Genomic DNA, 18071 nt, shown 5'->3' with positions numbered 1-18071 from the left:
TTTTTTCATTTTTTTAATGTTTTGTTATAGTTTTTGAAAAAGTAGTTTTTTTAAGCAACCGTACCTAATACCTCTGGCATCAAGAAAAGAAATTACAGGGGGTGTGGCTTTTGCTAAAATGACAAACTAGCATCCTTGAGTTTATATTCATATTAAAGCTGGGGAGAGTCCACATTCCTTAGCACACAATGGATCTTTCATCAATACTGGAAACCGCCTTTGTGAGGATATTTGCAAAGAATGGATGGAATTCTCGACGTTGCAAGCAACCATTGAATTACTTAAAAGAACAATGAATAAATGACTTATTAGAAATGTTTCTTGAGCTCAGAAATATTTATATTACAAAAGAAAAGACTTGAGTCCAGCCTTTTCTCCAGAATAGTTAAGAAGAACAGACTGAGGTTGTTAACTGTGGGCATCAGTTCCCTAATGATTTGCCATCAAAACCATTAGAACTGCTTTCTCATTAACTTTAAATCTTACTTGACTTGAAAACATTGTTTATGTTCCCATGCTTGTTTGTTTACACCTATTTTGCTCTGCCCCTCCCCAATAATAGGGATTAAGATGACTCCAAAGAAGGGTGTGACAAGATAAATACATTTAAAATAAGGAAAATAAGACAAAGAGAAACTGAAAAGATAAGATCAAGATAGAAATGAGGTAAGTGTGTGCACAAAAAGAATGACATTATGTCCTGTATTCTCATTTGGATAAGCAATAAACTAGGTTCTAGGCTTTAGGGCAATGAATTCTAACCCAAAAACACAAGATAAATATTCAACATTTATACGTTAAGAAAAACTATTTGCTCAACAGAAGTCGTCCTGATACTGATGTAAAAAATAAAATTTTCCAAATGGCTCTTACATTATTTAACATAACATGACAAACATTTAGAAAAAATACTTAAACACTGACAATTTCCATCAAATGGTTTCTTATAAAATTCTCAATATAAGCCAAAAAAGAATTATGATAAAAGCAAAATCCATAAAATCAATTCTACAGAGACTAACACAATTTTGTCTAAGTGTGTTTGCAGTTTTCTGATGGTCTGACTTATTCTAGTGATGTATTTCTCCATGTGATGCTATTGCAACAAATATAAAAGAAACAGAGAAAGGTATTACAGTAAACACAACTAGTAAAGGTGTACTATTTAAAATATTTTCTCCATAAAAGTCGTGCACATCCTTTGGTAGATTTATTACTACATATTCTTAGTTTTTGTTGCTATTATGCAATGACATCTTAGAAAATTACATACTTTATAGTTTTTGTATTAATCTTGTTTCTAGCAACCCTGCTGAAATATATAATTAGTTTAGTAATTTTTGTCTTGTTTTTGGAAGTTCTATCATTTGTTTCTCCTTGTGGAGTCAATGGTGGAGGTTCTCTCATGCTCTTTCTGCCATATTATCCAGAAATCTCCTAAATTCTTAAAATCCAATATACCACTCTCTGATCACAACTTCTAATTCCTCTAACTCTCTCACTCCCTTACTTCTATTACCTTTAATCTCCATTCCTCTTTTCAAGTATTGGCCACATCAAGACATCATCGCCTGCTCTAATGTATACCTAAAAATGCATCACATGGACCACTCAATGACCCTGTTCTCAATGTTCCTGTTCCCATGTCCTTTCACCACATCTACTACATAGGACTCAAGCATGGGTTAATTCAGTTTCCCCTTTCCACTCCCAAATCCAGATCTCTAGAAAATACTTGAGGATATCACAAATTACCCGTTGCCTTCAAGTGGATCCCTACTCATATCGACCCTACAGGACAGAGGAGAACTGCCCCATACAGCTTCCAAGGAGCGCCTAGTGGATTCGAAATGCCTACCTTCTGGTTAGCAGCCATAGCACTTAACCACCACGTCGCCAGAGTTTCCATCACAAATTAGCTGCATTTAAATTTGCTGGAATTCAATCCCAAATGCATCTTTGCATTACTCTGCTACCTCATTGTTGTTAGATGCCGTCAAGTCGACCCTGACTCATGGCAAAAACCAGGTGCCACATTATATGTTCCTTATTAGAGTTTTCCCTTCCATTTCCCTCAGTTCCTATTCCAAACTTTCACCGCTTTGCTCAAGCCCTTATTTCACTTCCACTGCAGCCTTTCCGCATACCTGTGGCAGTCAAGTCCATTCCAACTCATAGCAACTCTACAAGGACAGCGTAGAACTGCCCCACAGGGTTTCCAAGGCTATAATCTTTATAAAAGCAGACTGCCACATCTTTCTCCCACAGGGCAGCTGGTGGGTTTGAACCGCTGACCTTTCAGTTAGTAGCCAAATAGTTAACCACTTTGCCACCAGGGCTCCTTCTCTTTCAGCATATGACCCTCATTTTACTGATACCCCTACATTTTCAATTCATGCTCCAGTAAAACTAAACTACTTAAATATGCCATAGTTTCTCCTGCCTTGATTTCTTTGCACATGCTGTTTCCTCTCCCTGGAACGTCTCCTCCAATTTGCCTAGCCAGGAAAACTTTACTTATGCTGTAAGCCTCAGCTCAAGGGCTACTTCTTCTACGAAATCTTTCCCACTCCAGGATCCTTCTCCTAAGTGCCCTTATATGCTATACCTGCCCCCAGTTACAGAAATGATTATGTTGTATTGTAATTGTTTGCTTTTGTGTTCCTGCGTAAGAGTGGAAACGCCTTAGAGGACATGGAAGTCTTTTGTTGTAGCTGTTTGGTTTCAGTTTTCCATCCCAAATACCTGGTTAACACTGGGTAACTGCATGTGAAAAGAATGAATCCTTCCTACCAAAGTATAACTCCTTGGGCCCAATATGATATAGAAAAAATAAACGTAGAGCAAATAAATCTGTAAAAACCTTTAACTAAGATGAATGTGGGTATTTCGCCAATAACCTCAATAGTGAACTGGAATTCAAGGTGACAGTCTACTGACTCGGGAACAGGTCCAACAATTCCTTATAATCTGAATAGGCAACTGGTGATTCTTATGCCTTCAATACTTATTAAATGCCAACTATATGTGTCAAACGTCATGATGACCACTGGGGTCCTTCAGGCATAGGATTGAGACCAGCTTAACACATACCTGCATCCAGTCCATCACCTTGCAGACAGCCCCCAAATCAACACAACCCTTAGGTCAAAGAATCAAGATAAATTTTCAGGCCCTTTCTTTGGCTACTTCACTTTTACCAACAAATACCAAGGAAGCTTATAAAATGAGATTATACCAGCTCCCAAAAATTAAGGGACATCAAATTTCTATTATAAAAAATTTTTTACACATCTACTTATTAAACAGATGCGATTTGATATGAGTATGATGCTGTATGTTTTACCTGCTATCTCCAAAAGTGGGTTCATGTGATCTCCTTCTGCCAGCTTTACAAATCCAATCTCATTTCTAAAACTGTCAACACCTTGAAAAGGCAAAGTCAAATGTTTTCCTTGGAGGATTTCTTCAATGAGTGGTTTTAATTCCCAAAGTGCATCAATGCCCCTAGTAGGAGATAATATAGTTTTCAATAATATATTAAGTAATAAAACACACAAAATCAAACAAGGAATAAAGCAATTTTACAAATGTAAATTAATTTTAACATTTGTACTATTTTAAAGCTCAGAATACCTTCTAAAACTAACCTATATGACTAAAACTATTAATTATTTTTAAATTAAAACTATGGAGGAAGTGAATTAAGTCTTTACCTAATTATAATTACTACTAAAGATATGAAAACAGATACTATTTCATAATTAGCCAAGAGATCTTTAACCAAGAAAAATATTGCACGGACCATTCAAAAAAATCACTAATAACATATCCCAAGAAAACCCAGTACCTACAAGAATTTATATTAGATTATGTGGAAAGTTCCAAATTCTTGTTAAAAGAACCAATACAGTATTTACTATTTGCAAGGCACTCTACTAAAACATAATATAAATGATCTCTTAAAGTAGTATAATAAAATAATTTTCTGTACTTGTGTTCAAATAGAAAAAAATTATATTCCCCAACTGCAGCTATGGAAAATAAGTTTGTTATACCTGTTTAGGCTATGTGATTACAGGGTTACTCTCTGTGTTTCAAATGCTTTATTTTTCTTCATAAAAACAAATGACTACTATATTCGTGAATTAGACATTATCAGGTTTGGAATATTTTGAAAATTAGGATTAGTATTTCCATCCTGAAGAGAATTTTGGTACAGGTACTTTACTATGAAAAAATATATAACACTAAAACCAAAAAAAAAAAAAAACCCATTGCCCTCTAGTCAATTCTGACTCATAGCAACCCTATAGGACAAGCAGAACTACCCCACAGGGTTTCCAAGGAGTGCCTGGCAGATTCAAACTACCGACTCTGGTTAGCAGCCGCAGCTCTTAACTACTACGCCACGGGAGTTTCCATGTACCACTAGAGGGCAGCAATTACTCACAAAAGAAACAGACACATTCTTAGTACTCAGAGGTGAACCTCAATTAAATTATTTTGATCAATGATTTGTTCACCAATAGTTACATGTCAAATATGGGGGGAGCGGGTATTTTTCTAGATCTTTTATATTTCTAGTCATCATATATGTTTTTAATATAATTTTATTTTTGTTGTTGAGAATATACACAGCACAACACAGACCAATTCAACAATTTATACATGTACAATTCAGTGACATTAATTACATTCTTCAAGTTGTCCAACCATTCTCACCCTCCTTTTCCAAGCTGTTCCTCCTCCATTAACATAAACACACTCTCCTAAGGTTCCTACCTAATCTATTGGAGTTGCTATTGTCAATTTGATCTCATAGAGACAGATCTTAATAAGATCCCAACACTCAAGGAACACAATCTTTACCAGTTAAGCTAAGCTATTGTTGGTTTTAAGAAGACTTCAGGATATATTTTTGGTTCAAGGCTTAAAGATTATCTCAAGGCAATCGTATGTATATAGTTTTTAGCCGATTTTCATCCCTGGCTTCCATACTAAGTCTCATTACTCTGTAGTAACATAATGTGCAGTACTTAACGACAGCTTTGGAAATGTCAACACTTGTCACTGTACCTCCATATCCACATCCTAAATCTGTTCTTTCATGTTATTTCTGTTCGTCTAAAAAGACGCAGTGTACATATGCCTACAATATTGTCCTTCATTCTGTGTTGTGAACTAAAGCAGGTGATAACAGAACACACTTCTGGTACACCTATGGTAAGTTGTGGGACCTCAAGTTACTTGCTTTAAATGAAATTATACGCTAAAGCTAAGGGCTAGGGCTTTTCACAGACAGTGAATTATATATCCTATTTTTCTTTAAAAAAGTACAGATGATCTACATGCAGCCCAGTTTTTAATTTCTCCAGTATAATAAATCAATAAATTTGTCCTAATGAGAGGTCACTGAATCACACAGTTAGAAAGAATCATAAGTCCCACTAACTGTCAAATTCTTTTAAATAGAACGTGTTTTCAAGAAGGGCTTATGGAGAGAATTTCCTTTACAGTAAAATGACTAGAAAGTATATGCATGTAGAAGAGACAATTCTGAAAATGGAGTTCAGATCGACAGGCTGTATTTAAAGCTAAGACAGCACAGATATCTTTCCAAATCAGCAGCTGGGTTTGGCTTAATGTAATTCAATTCCTTTCTTCTACACTATGAGGACACAAAAGATCTTAGGTGGTGTCTATCTGAGGAAATTTATGGTTATAAAAAATGTCTCTGCACACTCCATATCCAATCCACTTATCAGTCCCTTATTAAATACCTAAAATATGATCACAATAGGCTTTGAAAAGCAAGAATAACTATTGGTCAAAAAACAGACAATTTAGATGGGTAGCATATTATGTAGTATAGGATGAAAGATAAAAATAAAATCTTAGACATTAAAAAAAAAAAAAGTCCTTCATATAAACAATGTCTTAGCAGAAAAGCTAATCACTTTCTCTCTCATTATACAGCTGCCCAAAGTGAGAGCACACCTTGAATATTACCATCACTGTGTTGGGTGGGTGTGTGTAAGAAGTTGACACCCTGCCACAAACACTTCCCTGATTTGCCCAAACTAGAAGTAAATCCTCTCTTCTTTTAAATCCCATTAACATTTTATATCTAATCACTTAAATTCATATAGTGTCTATTCAACTAAACTGTATAATCCGTGAGCGAACACAAGATCCATTCCAAATTCATCTTTATTTTCCCCAAAGCAGCTAGCTCGATATCTTATACATAGTTAATTAATATTGGTTGAGCTGCAAAATACTATCTCGTCTGAGAGCGAACTTTAGTTACTTCTTAGATTTTTCATTATAACTTAGTCAAGAGTAATTACTAAATTGTAAATATCCAGCCATCATTTTCCAGTATAGATACTACTCCCAGTATCATTAAGTAGTGTAAGGATGCTATTTTAACTGCTCAAGCATTTAGTTTTTTACATAAAAATGACATGTATTTGCAAACACGGTGAAACACAGGACTGAATGACTCAGAAGGTTACTGTGCCCTGTGCAGTATTTTTCAACAGGTGATATTGGAATTTAGAGCAAGACAGTTCTTCCTAGTTCAGAATTCCCTCAGGTACTATAGGTGGTTTAGCAGCCCTGACTCCTGCCCACAAAATGCCTGTAGCACTCCTCAGTAATTGTGACAACCAAAAATGCCCCCCCAAATATTTCCAAAGTTCTCCTAGAAGGGGTAGCTCCGCTCACACTGAGAGCTGTAAACATTTCTATATCGTGAACGTACCTGCCCGCCTCACCCCAAACCCACTGCATAACAGTATTTATAGTCAATTATGCGTTCATCAGTAGAGGCTACTGAGATACAAAAAGTCATTTATATTTCTAGTGGCCCAGTCTCTCCTGCTTCTCTCTCTGTCAACAGTAACTCAGTCTTTTCTGGTTTAAAAAGGCCTCTTGGGGGTATAATTATTCATTTAATTCAGACTTCCTTTCAGAACTGCTTTACCCTTGGCAAAGGGTCACCCTGCCCTCTCCTACCTCCTTCCCAAGAAAGTCTGAATACCCTTGTAATAGGATTAAGGAAGATCTTTGGTCTTTGGTCTTCTCAGAGATTTCAAGGGGAAGGGAGGCTGGTGTGGTCATATTCTTGGATGCCCTACACTGGTGCCCACTGAGAGCATGCCTTTTTCTCTGTACAACAGTACCTAGTTCTGAAGCATAAAATCCCTGCCCGGGTCTCCGATCAAGCTTGGACCTCACCCAACTCCTTCTGCTCCACTGATTCTCTCTGAACTTCCAAGTTCTCCCACCCATGCACAGGCAACTTCTGAATCCATCTATACCTTGTATAGGCAGTAAGGAATAAGGAACTACCTCAGGCCCATCTGCTAGGAACCTCGCTCAACCTAGTTAATACCACATCCTTCCAGTATTAGTTGAAGAGGAACTTCTCTAAAGAGCTTACAGTTTTCCCCAGCTACACCCTAAGAAGCCCAAGCCAATCAGTGTTTCTGTCACTCCTAGCTCTCTGCCCCAACACTGGAGGCTAGAATTAATCCCAAAAGGGGAACCAGCACACTGTGTCTGTGTCATGCCTCTTCCTTTGCCTTTGCTCTCTCTGCCCACTATCCAACATCCTCTTGGGCACATCCCTTCTCAGAGTTGTCTCTGCTTTCACTGACCGCACCAAAGATCTTAATTTGTTGCTGCTTCATTGTCTCCTACTTACCATCCTATACACAACCTCAATGCTTACCCCTACTCCTCCATTCTAACACATACTGACCACTACTCCTTTTCCTCAGCTTTTTATCTTCCTGGTTCACATCGTCCTTGGCTTCTCTTTTTTTTAAGAGCACCAAAGCATTCACCACCCCACCCCCACCCCACACTGGCAGAGTGATCAGCCAAAGTAAGTTAAGTACAATCTTCTAGCCCTCTCTGCCCCTGCAGAGTGCTCAAGGGCTTCTCATAATCTGGCTGGTTATTTTGAGTTATTAACTTATTTCCTTTTCTCCCTTTTATTTTCCCTTTTGCTTACCCCCTTCTCAATTCAAGCCTTGTTCTTCACTCCCACAGAAGACATATACGTGAGGGTAGAAAAAAAAAAAAAGTAACATTCAATTCATTCTAGCTTTGGTTTTCCAGAGCTTAGCCTTTTTGGAAAAATCAAGAGGGCTATAAAACACGTACCAGGGAAAGGAGGAATCATAAGTACTGACAGAGTGACCCAAAATATTGGAGGAAAGGCAAGGTTTCTGCACTCCAGATTGGAAAGCGGTAAACAATTGCCTTACCCTCAACCTTTACGGTACGACTCTTGGATGACAGGTTACAGGGACTCTAAAAATGACTGAGGTAAAACTGTAGCTGTCCACTAGCCTAGTGGAATGGCAGCTCTAACAGTTAATAACATCAGTTACTAAGAGGTAGTTAGTTGTGCCTTGCTTCCAGAAATCTGTACCTAGAGTCCTAACTTAAATGGTCAGACTGCTGCTGTTTTTGTTAGGTGTTGTTTCCAACTCATAGCGACCTTATGTATAACAGAACAAAACATTGCCCAGTCCTGTGCTATCCTCACAATCATTATGTTTGAACCCACTGTTGCAGCTACTGTGTCAATCCATCTTGTTGAGGGTCTTCCTCATTTTCATCGACCCTCTGCCAGGCATGATGTCCTTCTCCAAGGATCAGTCCCTCCTGGTCAGACTACATAGCCTAAATGATGTAAGTATACTTACATAATTAGCATGAGAAAACAACTGCATAACCAAGGGCTACCTTTTGATTATAATAACATAGTGAAAAAGTCTAGGTTAAGAAGAATATTTACATAGCTAATTGTGTGCACTCGTTATTAATTAGAAATAAAGAATACTTATTTAGAATTTCAATGCCTCTTTGGGTTCTCCTATGTTTACTCATATTAACATAATAATTTAGATAACAATATTCAAGAAACATATATTACTCACACGTTTACTTCATCTTCATTTAATAACTGCATCACTAGCAGGGTAATATGAAAGGAACCATCACCAACCATTGCTTGGGCCAGTCGCTTATCTTGTCGTATTATCGAATTTTGCAGGATCTTAATTCCTTTTGTAATCTACTCACATACATACAAAAAATTAGAGATTAGGTAAGAAAACATTTCCATGGCAAAATGTAAATCAAAAAGAAAAATACGGAACAGCCAAAATTAGAACAATACCAAGATTCTGTTCTTTTGGGGGGCGTTTTTTTTTTTTTATTGTACTTTAGATGATGATTTACAGAACAAACTAGTTTCTCATTAAACAGTTAGTACACACATTGTTTTATGACACTGGTTAACAACCCCACAACATGTCAACACTCTCCCTTCTCAACCTTCGGTTTCCTATTACCAGCTTTCTTGTCTCCTCCTGCCTTCTAGTCCTTACCCCAGGGCTGGTGTTCCCCTTTAGTCTCATTTTGTTTTATGGGCCTGTCCAATCTTTGGCTGAAGGGTAAACCTCAGGAGTGACTTCATTACTGAGCTAAAAGGGTGTCTGGGGGCAATACTCTCAGGGTTTCTCTAGTCTCTGTCAGGCCAGCAAGTCTGATCTTCCTTTTTGAGTTAGAATTTTGTTCTATATTTTTCTCCCACTCTGTCTGGGACCTTCTATTGTGATCCCTGTCAAAGCAGTCAGTGGTGGTAGCTGGGCACCATCTAGTTTTATGTCAAGATTCTTCACCTAAACAAATGCTTATCTACTTGCCTACTCTTCTCAAATACCCTGGATAACTGATTTGGAAGGCTCAACAGGATCTATAAGTTAAAAAAATCACACAGTACTTGTCCATCGTAATAGCACCAAGCCCAACACCCTCATTTTATAGACGGAATCATTGGTTGAGTGAAAAGACTCTCGGTGATCATGCATCTTTTCAGAAACTTGTCCTTGGAATAGTCACCATGGTTCACCAAAACTATGATCTTTCCTAAAAATGTTTTATTCTTGCCACAGAAAGGTCAAACCATCAGGTAACATTTCATTTCTCTTGGAAGTAATATTTACTGGCCTCCAAGTGCATGTGTCGAAGAACCCACTCCTTACAGCCTTTAACATTTTTTTAGGACAGTAAAAATGTCAACAGGAATAACTATTGTCATTTTTCTAGACATGTGAGAAGAAACATAACCTTGGTGATAGAGTTGCAGAGAAGTCTTTATGTGTATGTCGGAGAAACCATTAAAATTTGTATCCAGACCTGGTCACTCATCTGCCTTCTCTCCAGTACCTACTCCTCTGAAACAGGAAGAGGAATGACGCATTCTCCTGCCTCCACTCCCAGCTGGATCTCAAGTCTAGTCCGCTTCTAAATGTTGGTGTCTTCCAAAGGAGGCCATGAAAATTACAATACCTGGTAAGCTAATTGTATCCTCTCTTAAAAAAAGCACACAGACACCACGAGGCAACAGAAGCCCTTAAGCAGCAAAATTAGTAAGAGAGAAAAAAGAAGAGCAGGAACTAGCAGTAAAAGATGAGTCAATAAAAACAGAAGCAAAGAAAAAAAAAAAAACTGAATCATGAGCATAGAGAACTATGCTGATACTAGAGTAGCTGAGTAGAACAATGTTTCTGTTATCTATGGAATGTGACTGAGCAAATCATGAGATTCTGTCCTGGGATCTGACTTCCAGTGTATCTTTACAACAAATCAGCATAATTCAAAATAACCTCAGCACTTCTCTACTCCTTGAAATCTAGAAAACACTCACACAGGACACAATGTTTTACCGTAGAAAGTTACACAACAACTTAAAATAATTAATTAAGGCAAGATATTCGTTCTATAACACCCAGTAAGAAATACTGATAGACTGATAAATAAAACATTCTTAACATACCAGTTTGCAAAGGTCTTTATAGGAGTCACAGTTCTCTACTGTATGCACTGTGGAATGCCACTGAGTTAATTTCAATTCATAGTGATCCCATGTGACAGAGTAGGGTTTTCTAGTCTGTAATCTTTACATGAGTAGATTGTCAGGTTTTTCGTCCATGGAGCTGTTTGGTGAGTTAGAACTGCCAACCTTTCAATTAGCAGCCAACTGTTTAACCACAGTGCCACCAGGGCTCCTTGTACTTTATATACCCATTGCCATCGAGCCAATTCAGACTCATAGTGACCCTACAGGACAGAGCAGAACTGCCCCATACAGTTTCCAAGGAGCAGCTGGTGGATTCACAACTGCCAACCTTTTGGTTAGCAGCCAAGCTCTTAATCACTGTGCCACCAGGGCTCCCTACTTTATATAGATAAAACTAAATTGTAAACTCCTTGAGGGCACTGTCTACTTCTTCTATCCTGCTGTCTCACCATAATGCCTGGTAATAATAATAATAATAAACAATATTTGAACAGCAACAGCAAGAGCAACGAACTTTTATCGTGTGCTCACTAGTTCTGGGCACTATAGTAAGCATTTTACATACACTTACTTACGAAGCCTACACAAGCTCACTGAAGTCTCTGGGCAATTCAGTAAGGTAGATAATGGGTATTATCGCTAGTAAGATAAACTGAAACACAGAAAAATTAAAAGATGTCTCCAAGTTCATGTACCTACGAAAGCAAGGGAACTTGAGAAAGGTATAAATTATGATGCATGAAAAAAAGATGAGGAAGATACCTGGAGGAAAAGATCTGGGAGGGGTGAGAATGAGGAGGGAGAACTAGAGAGCAGTAGAGTAAGAAAAGAGCCAACAGAGCTGGGAGGAGTTTGTCTGTTTTCGAGAGGGAGCAAAGAGAGGGGCAGAGGTGTGGGTATTGACTTAAGGATGAAACATCAAGTGAAAGGAGACATTTAAAGGGGTGTTTTTGTAGGAAGTCTTACTATGTAACACACTAGCCCTCCCAATAAAAGCCTTAAGAGTAAGTCTACGTTACTCTTCGATGATTTTAAATTTCAATTTTTGAGGGTTTTTCTCTTAGGTGCAGTAGAGTGCTGAGACTGGCTTAAGGGAACAGAGCAGTTCAAGAGGATCCAGGTACATACTTAAAGGGCCTAGCACAGTGTCAAGTAAACAGTAAGTGCTCAAAAATATTACACCTTAAAACAATATACATCTTCAAACTTTAGTATAAATGGTTATTCTGATTTATCTTGAAAAAGTGGCTTAGAATGAAAACTCTGTTAAATAAGATAGTGATACATACATCAACGGTGCTGAACTTGGGAAAGAAACTCTGGGTTTTAGCTTCAGGTCTGCCACAGGTATAATACCCATACAAATCAATTAATCTCACTGAGGCTTCCTTTCTTCTTCAACTATAAAATTTTGTTGTTGTTGTTAGAAGCCACCAAATCGCTTCCAACTCATAGCAACCCTATGTACAACCGAACAAAAGACTGCCTGGTCCTGTGTCGTCCTTACAATCATTGCTATGCTTGAGTCCATTGTTGCTGCCACTGCGTCAATCCATCTCACTGAGGGTCTTCCACTCTCTCGCAGACCCTCTACTCTACCAAGCATGACGTCTTTCTCCAGGGACTGGTCCCTCCTGATAACTTGTTCAAAGAACAAAGTCTTGCTATCCTCACTTTCAAGGAGCACTCTGACTGTACTCCTTCCAAGACAGATTTGTTCATTCTTCTGGCAGTTCATGGTATATTCAATATTCTTCACCAACACCATCATTCGAAGAGACCAATTATTCAGTCTTCGATATTCATTTTCCAGCTTTCACGGGCATATGAGGTGACTGAAAATACCACGGCTTGGGTCAGGCACACCTTAGTCCTCCAAGTGACATCTTTGCTTTTCAACACTTTAAAGAGGTCCTTTGTAGCAGATATGCCCAATGCAATACGTCGTTTGATTTCCTGGCTGCTGCTTCCATGAGTGTTAATTGTGGATCCAAGTAAAATGAACCATACTACATAGGGTTTTCATTGCTGTGACCTTTCAGAAGCAGACCACCAGGCCTCTGCATAGGTTTGAACTGTCAACCTTTCAGTTAGCAGCTGAGCACTTACCTGTTTGCACCATTCAGGCACTCTTAGATAAGCTATATAAAGGTACTCTGTAAGTGCTACACCATTTGCCTAATACAAGGTATGCAGCACTGCCAGTATTGTTTAAATAAGTGCTCTACCCAGGGCACTTTTGAGTCCCAGGAACATTTTGGAAGTGTCTTAAGATATTTTTGGTTGTCACATCTGGGGAGGGGAAATGCTACTCACACCTGTGTTGCATTTTCACAGCACCTTAGTCTTCATTCTAAGTTCAAATACTAATTACATATAAATTCAGGACAATATTCAAAATTCCATCTACTTGTATATTCAGTCTTTTAGTGCCATTCCCTACATGGTAGGATAGTTTTTAGACCATTAGTATCCTTGAGTTATCCAGCAGCTTGTAAGATTGCAAATTAAAAACGGCAACACAGTTTGAAGACTACCATTTTTCCAAAATGCCAAAACAAAACTCATTGCCGTGGATTTGATGCCGACTCATAGTGGCCCTACAGGACAGAGTAGAACTGCCCCACAGGATTTCCAAGGCTGTACTCTTTATGGAAGCAGGCTGCCACATCCTTCTTCCATGGAGTGGCTGGTAGGTTCAAACTGCTGCTCTTCTGGTTAGCAGACGAGCGCTTAACCAGGGATCCTCAAATAACACAGTACATGTAATACAAGATTAACTTCAAACCAATAAAAATTTTAAAGCTAATCTAATCAAGTATTACATTTCTAACTATGTTTGATGCTCCAGGTTTATTTATATATTCCCTGATATCTGAAGATTTTTTTAAATGCCTTTTATTCCTAATTATAGCTTTTAAAAGGTAAAAGAAAAATAGTTCAAAGCCCTCTCTGTATGTTTAAAAAAAAAAAAAAAGTCATTAAAGGCCAAAGTAAACTAATTTTTACAGCTACTGTTTAAGGTCTATAAAACCACTGATTCTTATCTGTCACCACAATCCTGTCACTGGCAGTATTGCACAATGCATGTTTATAAAACCTAATATACTACAGTCATACTTAAATATGACACTGAGAGGAACTAAGATTTCAATCATTGAGTAATATCTTTGAATTAAAATAATAAAAAGAGACACCCATCTGCTGGCAGTCACTGCTAAGCCATATTCCTCATACCTAAAAATAATCCAATTAGAAAATTCATTTTTATATCTTTTAAGCTTTCTGACTCAAAGCACAGGAGTTCAAAGAAAATGCCATCAAGTTAGCGTATTTCTGCATGAAGGAACGGAGTTACATTCTAGCACACAGTAAGAGAACTTCTTTGACCTCATCTTTTGACATTATTTCTAAAAGTCCTGTAAGCTCTTAAATAGATCGTTCCTAAATTTGCTGCCTCATTAAGATCTATGAGAATTATCACATCAACTTGCTGCCTAACTTTTCCTCAAAGTTGAACTTATTTTCCTTATATGTCTACAACAATGAAAAGAACTTGAAAAACTGACGATACAGCAGTAACTGGAGTAAGAGTAAAAAAATCAACCCCAAAAGCAGGAGAATTTTTAATGTCTACCAAGTGCCTAAAATGTACATGATACCAAATATTTTTACTAACATTTTCTAGAACACATAAATCTACTTTCCGTATTTTCATAAGGCCAACAATTTTGACATTACAAAATGATGAAATGTAGAATTAAATGTAACAAACGTCCTTTAAAACTCCTAAAAAATTCATATTTTCCATTATCATAAAAAATAATCTTATCAAAAAAATTAACAAATTCCTAATTTCCATCAGCTTCTGATTGTTTCCTTGCATGTTTTCAGTGTTGATCTACCTTGTATTTATTAGCCCTAGTAAGAAAGCATGTAAAGCCAACACGTGGGTAAATCTGGCTAGAATGAATAATTAAACAATTCTAGCCATTTACGAGACATTTAGGATTTAGAACTCCATTGACATTTTTTTTTCCCTTATTTTTAAACTAATGTATAATTGCAGGCAGTAGAGAAACATACTTTTTTATCTAATCACAATTAAGATTTTTTACATTCTAATTTATTTTTAAATGCTAATTCATGGAAATATGAAATCATGATTTTCCATTAAAAAAAGAATGCCAAACTTTTAAGTATGTGTTTAAAAATCAAACACCCATGGAAGGGTGAACACTCAGCTCTTTAAAACTAGATGCCAAAAAACAGAGGCCAAAAGTAGAGCAACTCATTGTGAATGTGCAAGCTTCCAAATGTTTGTTTGCAGGTCACTTAATTGGAGCTTGCAGGAATACAGTCTCTCATTGAAACAAGGTTATAAATAGTACTTCTTTTCCCAGGCCTTCCCACAAAAGCTTGTATCTGCTTTTAAAAGAGAGTTGTTATTAGGTGCTTTAAACCAAACAAAAAAAAGGTGCTCATGCTCATGGAAGATATACCTCCTGCTCTTGTCCGGTTGCTATGTCTCCTCCTCATATCTGTATGTAAACTTTCTGTTACTACAAATAAGCCTCTTGAGAGGGAAACATTAAATCATTTGGTTTCACGGTCATTTGAAACTACATTCCCCACTATTACAAATCATCATATCCCCCTCAAAACAAATAACTGCTGTTGAATCTCTATTATAAAGCCAGCATTTGTAACACTGTATTTATTGTTATTAAATGTTCCAGTTGTAACTTGGTATGCCAGAAACACCTCTTAGGTCCTGGAATGTCAGCATTTTTTGTGACTACTCTCAGCCAAGCACTTTTCAAGGTATTGGGAATGAGCTAAAAGCCTTTCAAGGAAGACAAACCAACGTCAAGTTGCAAAGATGACAAACGACAAAAGGAAATCTATGAAAGCCTTTAGCTGGGGACTGGGGAGGGTAACCGAGTCAGGGTGGTCAGGGGTGGAGAGGTTTGAGCCGAGATTTTGGCATTAACAAAACCAAGGGAAGAAAGAAACTTTCAGCCAGATAATGTTTTCCCCAGGGTGGAGGAAATGTGGCAGTGTTCAAGGAAGGCCAGAGGGGCTCAAGCAAGAATACTGGAGACAGAAGAGAAGATGCTGGCTGAGGTGGAGAAGGCCGCACTAACAGAACTTCATGAAACATGGTAAGGAGTTTGTCTTTATCTTACTATTAATGGGAAAATGCTGAAGTGTATAAACTGGTAGATGACACACCCAGATTTGAATTTAGAAAAAAATCATTTGAGGTAGGTATTATCATTTCCATTTTATACCTGAAGAAACTGAAACTCATTGAAAGTAGGTAACCTCACCACAGGGAAGTTGGTGACCCAGCTGGCGTTCTAACAAGGCCTGTGGGATTCCAAAGCCTGCCCTCTTTCCACTATCTACACACCCTCACAGAGGCTGAAAGGCAGAAACAAAGCCTACAGAAGCTTGAAGGGTGAATTCTAGAGTGGCAGACAGTATTCTCTCATCTCCTTTCCATCACCCTTGTGACCCAAATCTTATCATCGACCAGAACTAAGTAGTGGAAGGAAAAAATTTCTCTGTCCTCTTTCCACTCTGTCCTTTTCCCCACCTACTTTATCCCACCACAACATCAGCCCACCAATCTTCTCTGGAACAGGTGAGAAGCCAGAACAAGGCGAGAATGGGAATAGGAACAGGTGAAGGAGGATAATACAGAGTTGTTGTCTAGTCTACCATGGGAGGAACCCTGATGGTGCAGTGGTTAAGAGCTCAGGCTGCTAACCAGAAAATCAGCAGTTCAGATCCACCAGCCTCTCCTTGGAAACTCTATGGGGCAGTTCTACGCTGTCCTTTAGGGCCCTGTGAGGATCGACTCTACAACAACAGATTTGTTTTGGTTTTTGGTCTACCATGGGAGCAAAGTACAGAGGCGTGAAGGGAGAAACATAAAACGAATAGCCTAATTAAAGCAATACATAGAAGTGCTTATCAAACAACATCCCTATTGAGAGACTCTGTGATGGGAAAATCTCTAAGCAACAAATCAAAATAAAGAACCTGGATTCTCTTCCAATTACAAATCATGTGTCCTGAGGGAAGTCTCTTCATCTATTTAATATTCAGTTTTCTTACAACCCGGCTTCCGTCTAACTGCTGACTAAAACAGTGCCACCCTCTGGTTCTTGCTTTCTTCTAATTTCTATATGTACACGTGATCCTAAACTTCAGAGAAAACCTATCCAAATAACTTGTAAATATTTTAATATATAATCATCAGTTACATTAAACTCTGTAATACATAAACACTTTCATGGACTATTGTATTGTTAATGCACCATAAGAATCAAATACACACAATAAAGGCAGAACATGCTTCATTATGGCACCAAATTCTAAAATCTGGTATTACTAGGTAATTTCTCTCTTTTTATGTATCGTCTCTCCCCAGCTAAACAGTGTCTTACCAACTAGGTATTTCCAAATTCCCCAACAGAATTTATTTTTCCTTTTTTTGCCCTTATGTTTTTTTAATTGCAGTAAAACATATGTAAAAAAAAAATGGCCATTTTAACAATTTTTAAGTGTGCAAGTCAGTGACATTCATCATATTTATTATGTCGTACAGCCATCTCCATTCTACATTTCCAGATTTTTTTCATCACCCAAACAGAAACTCAGCATTCCTTAAGCAATAACTTCGCGTTCCCCTCCCCCAGCCCCTGGGAACCACTAGATACACTTTTCTATCTCTGCATCTGGCTTATCTAGGTATTTCATATAAGTGGGATCAGACAGTATTTGTCATTTTGTGTCTGATTTATTTCACTCAGCACAATGCTTTTAAGGTTCATCAAACCATGGCATGTGTCAGAACTTCATTTATGGCTAAATAATATTCCATTATATGGATATACCACATTGTGTCTATCCGTTCATCTACTGTTGGATACTTGGCGTATTCCTACCTTCTAGCTCTAGCAAATAATACTGCAGTGAACACTGGTGTACAACTATCTGTTTGAGTTTCTGCTTCCAGGTCTTCTGGGTATATACCTAGGAGTGGAATTGCTGGGTCATACCGTAATTCTATATTTTAACTTTTTAAGCAATCACCAAACTGAAGATACTCTAGTTAAAAAGGGGAGAAGCAACCTGAAAATATGCCAGGTAAAAAGAAAATTACAACCCA

General features: G+C 37.8%; 1 protein-coding gene across 12 annotated transcripts in view; it reads right to left on the bottom strand.

Moving 5' to 3' along the window:
• AKAP7 (A-kinase anchoring protein 7) overlaps positions 1-18071 on the bottom strand; it is a 154310-nt gene that overhangs the window by 105849 nt on the left and 30390 nt on the right. For 11 of the 12 annotated variants that reach the window (XR_010322906.1, XR_010322907.1, XR_002787577.2 and 8 more), the window contains 2 exons: positions 8961-9097; positions 3347-3507 (listed from right to left, as the gene is read on the bottom strand). Coding sequence is in view for 8 of the 12 variants with exons in the window: in XM_064290886.1 (XP_064146956.1) it covers positions 3347-3507; positions 8961-9097 (298 nt within the window). In the remaining 4 variants the exon portion in view is untranslated. Of the gene's footprint in view, positions 1-3346; positions 3508-8960; positions 9098-18071 lie in introns of those variants that run through there. The other variant, XM_023557404.2, reaches the window with a different exon arrangement.

Source organism: Loxodonta africana, chromosome 1 (genome assembly GCF_030014295.1).
Source record: "Loxodonta africana isolate mLoxAfr1 chromosome 1, mLoxAfr1.hap2, whole genome shotgun sequence".
Classification (NCBI taxonomy): domain Eukaryota; kingdom Metazoa; phylum Chordata; class Mammalia; order Proboscidea; family Elephantidae; genus Loxodonta; species Loxodonta africana.
The sequence above is the reverse complement of the archived record's forward strand: the minus strand, read 5'-3'. Positions and strand labels throughout refer to the sequence as shown.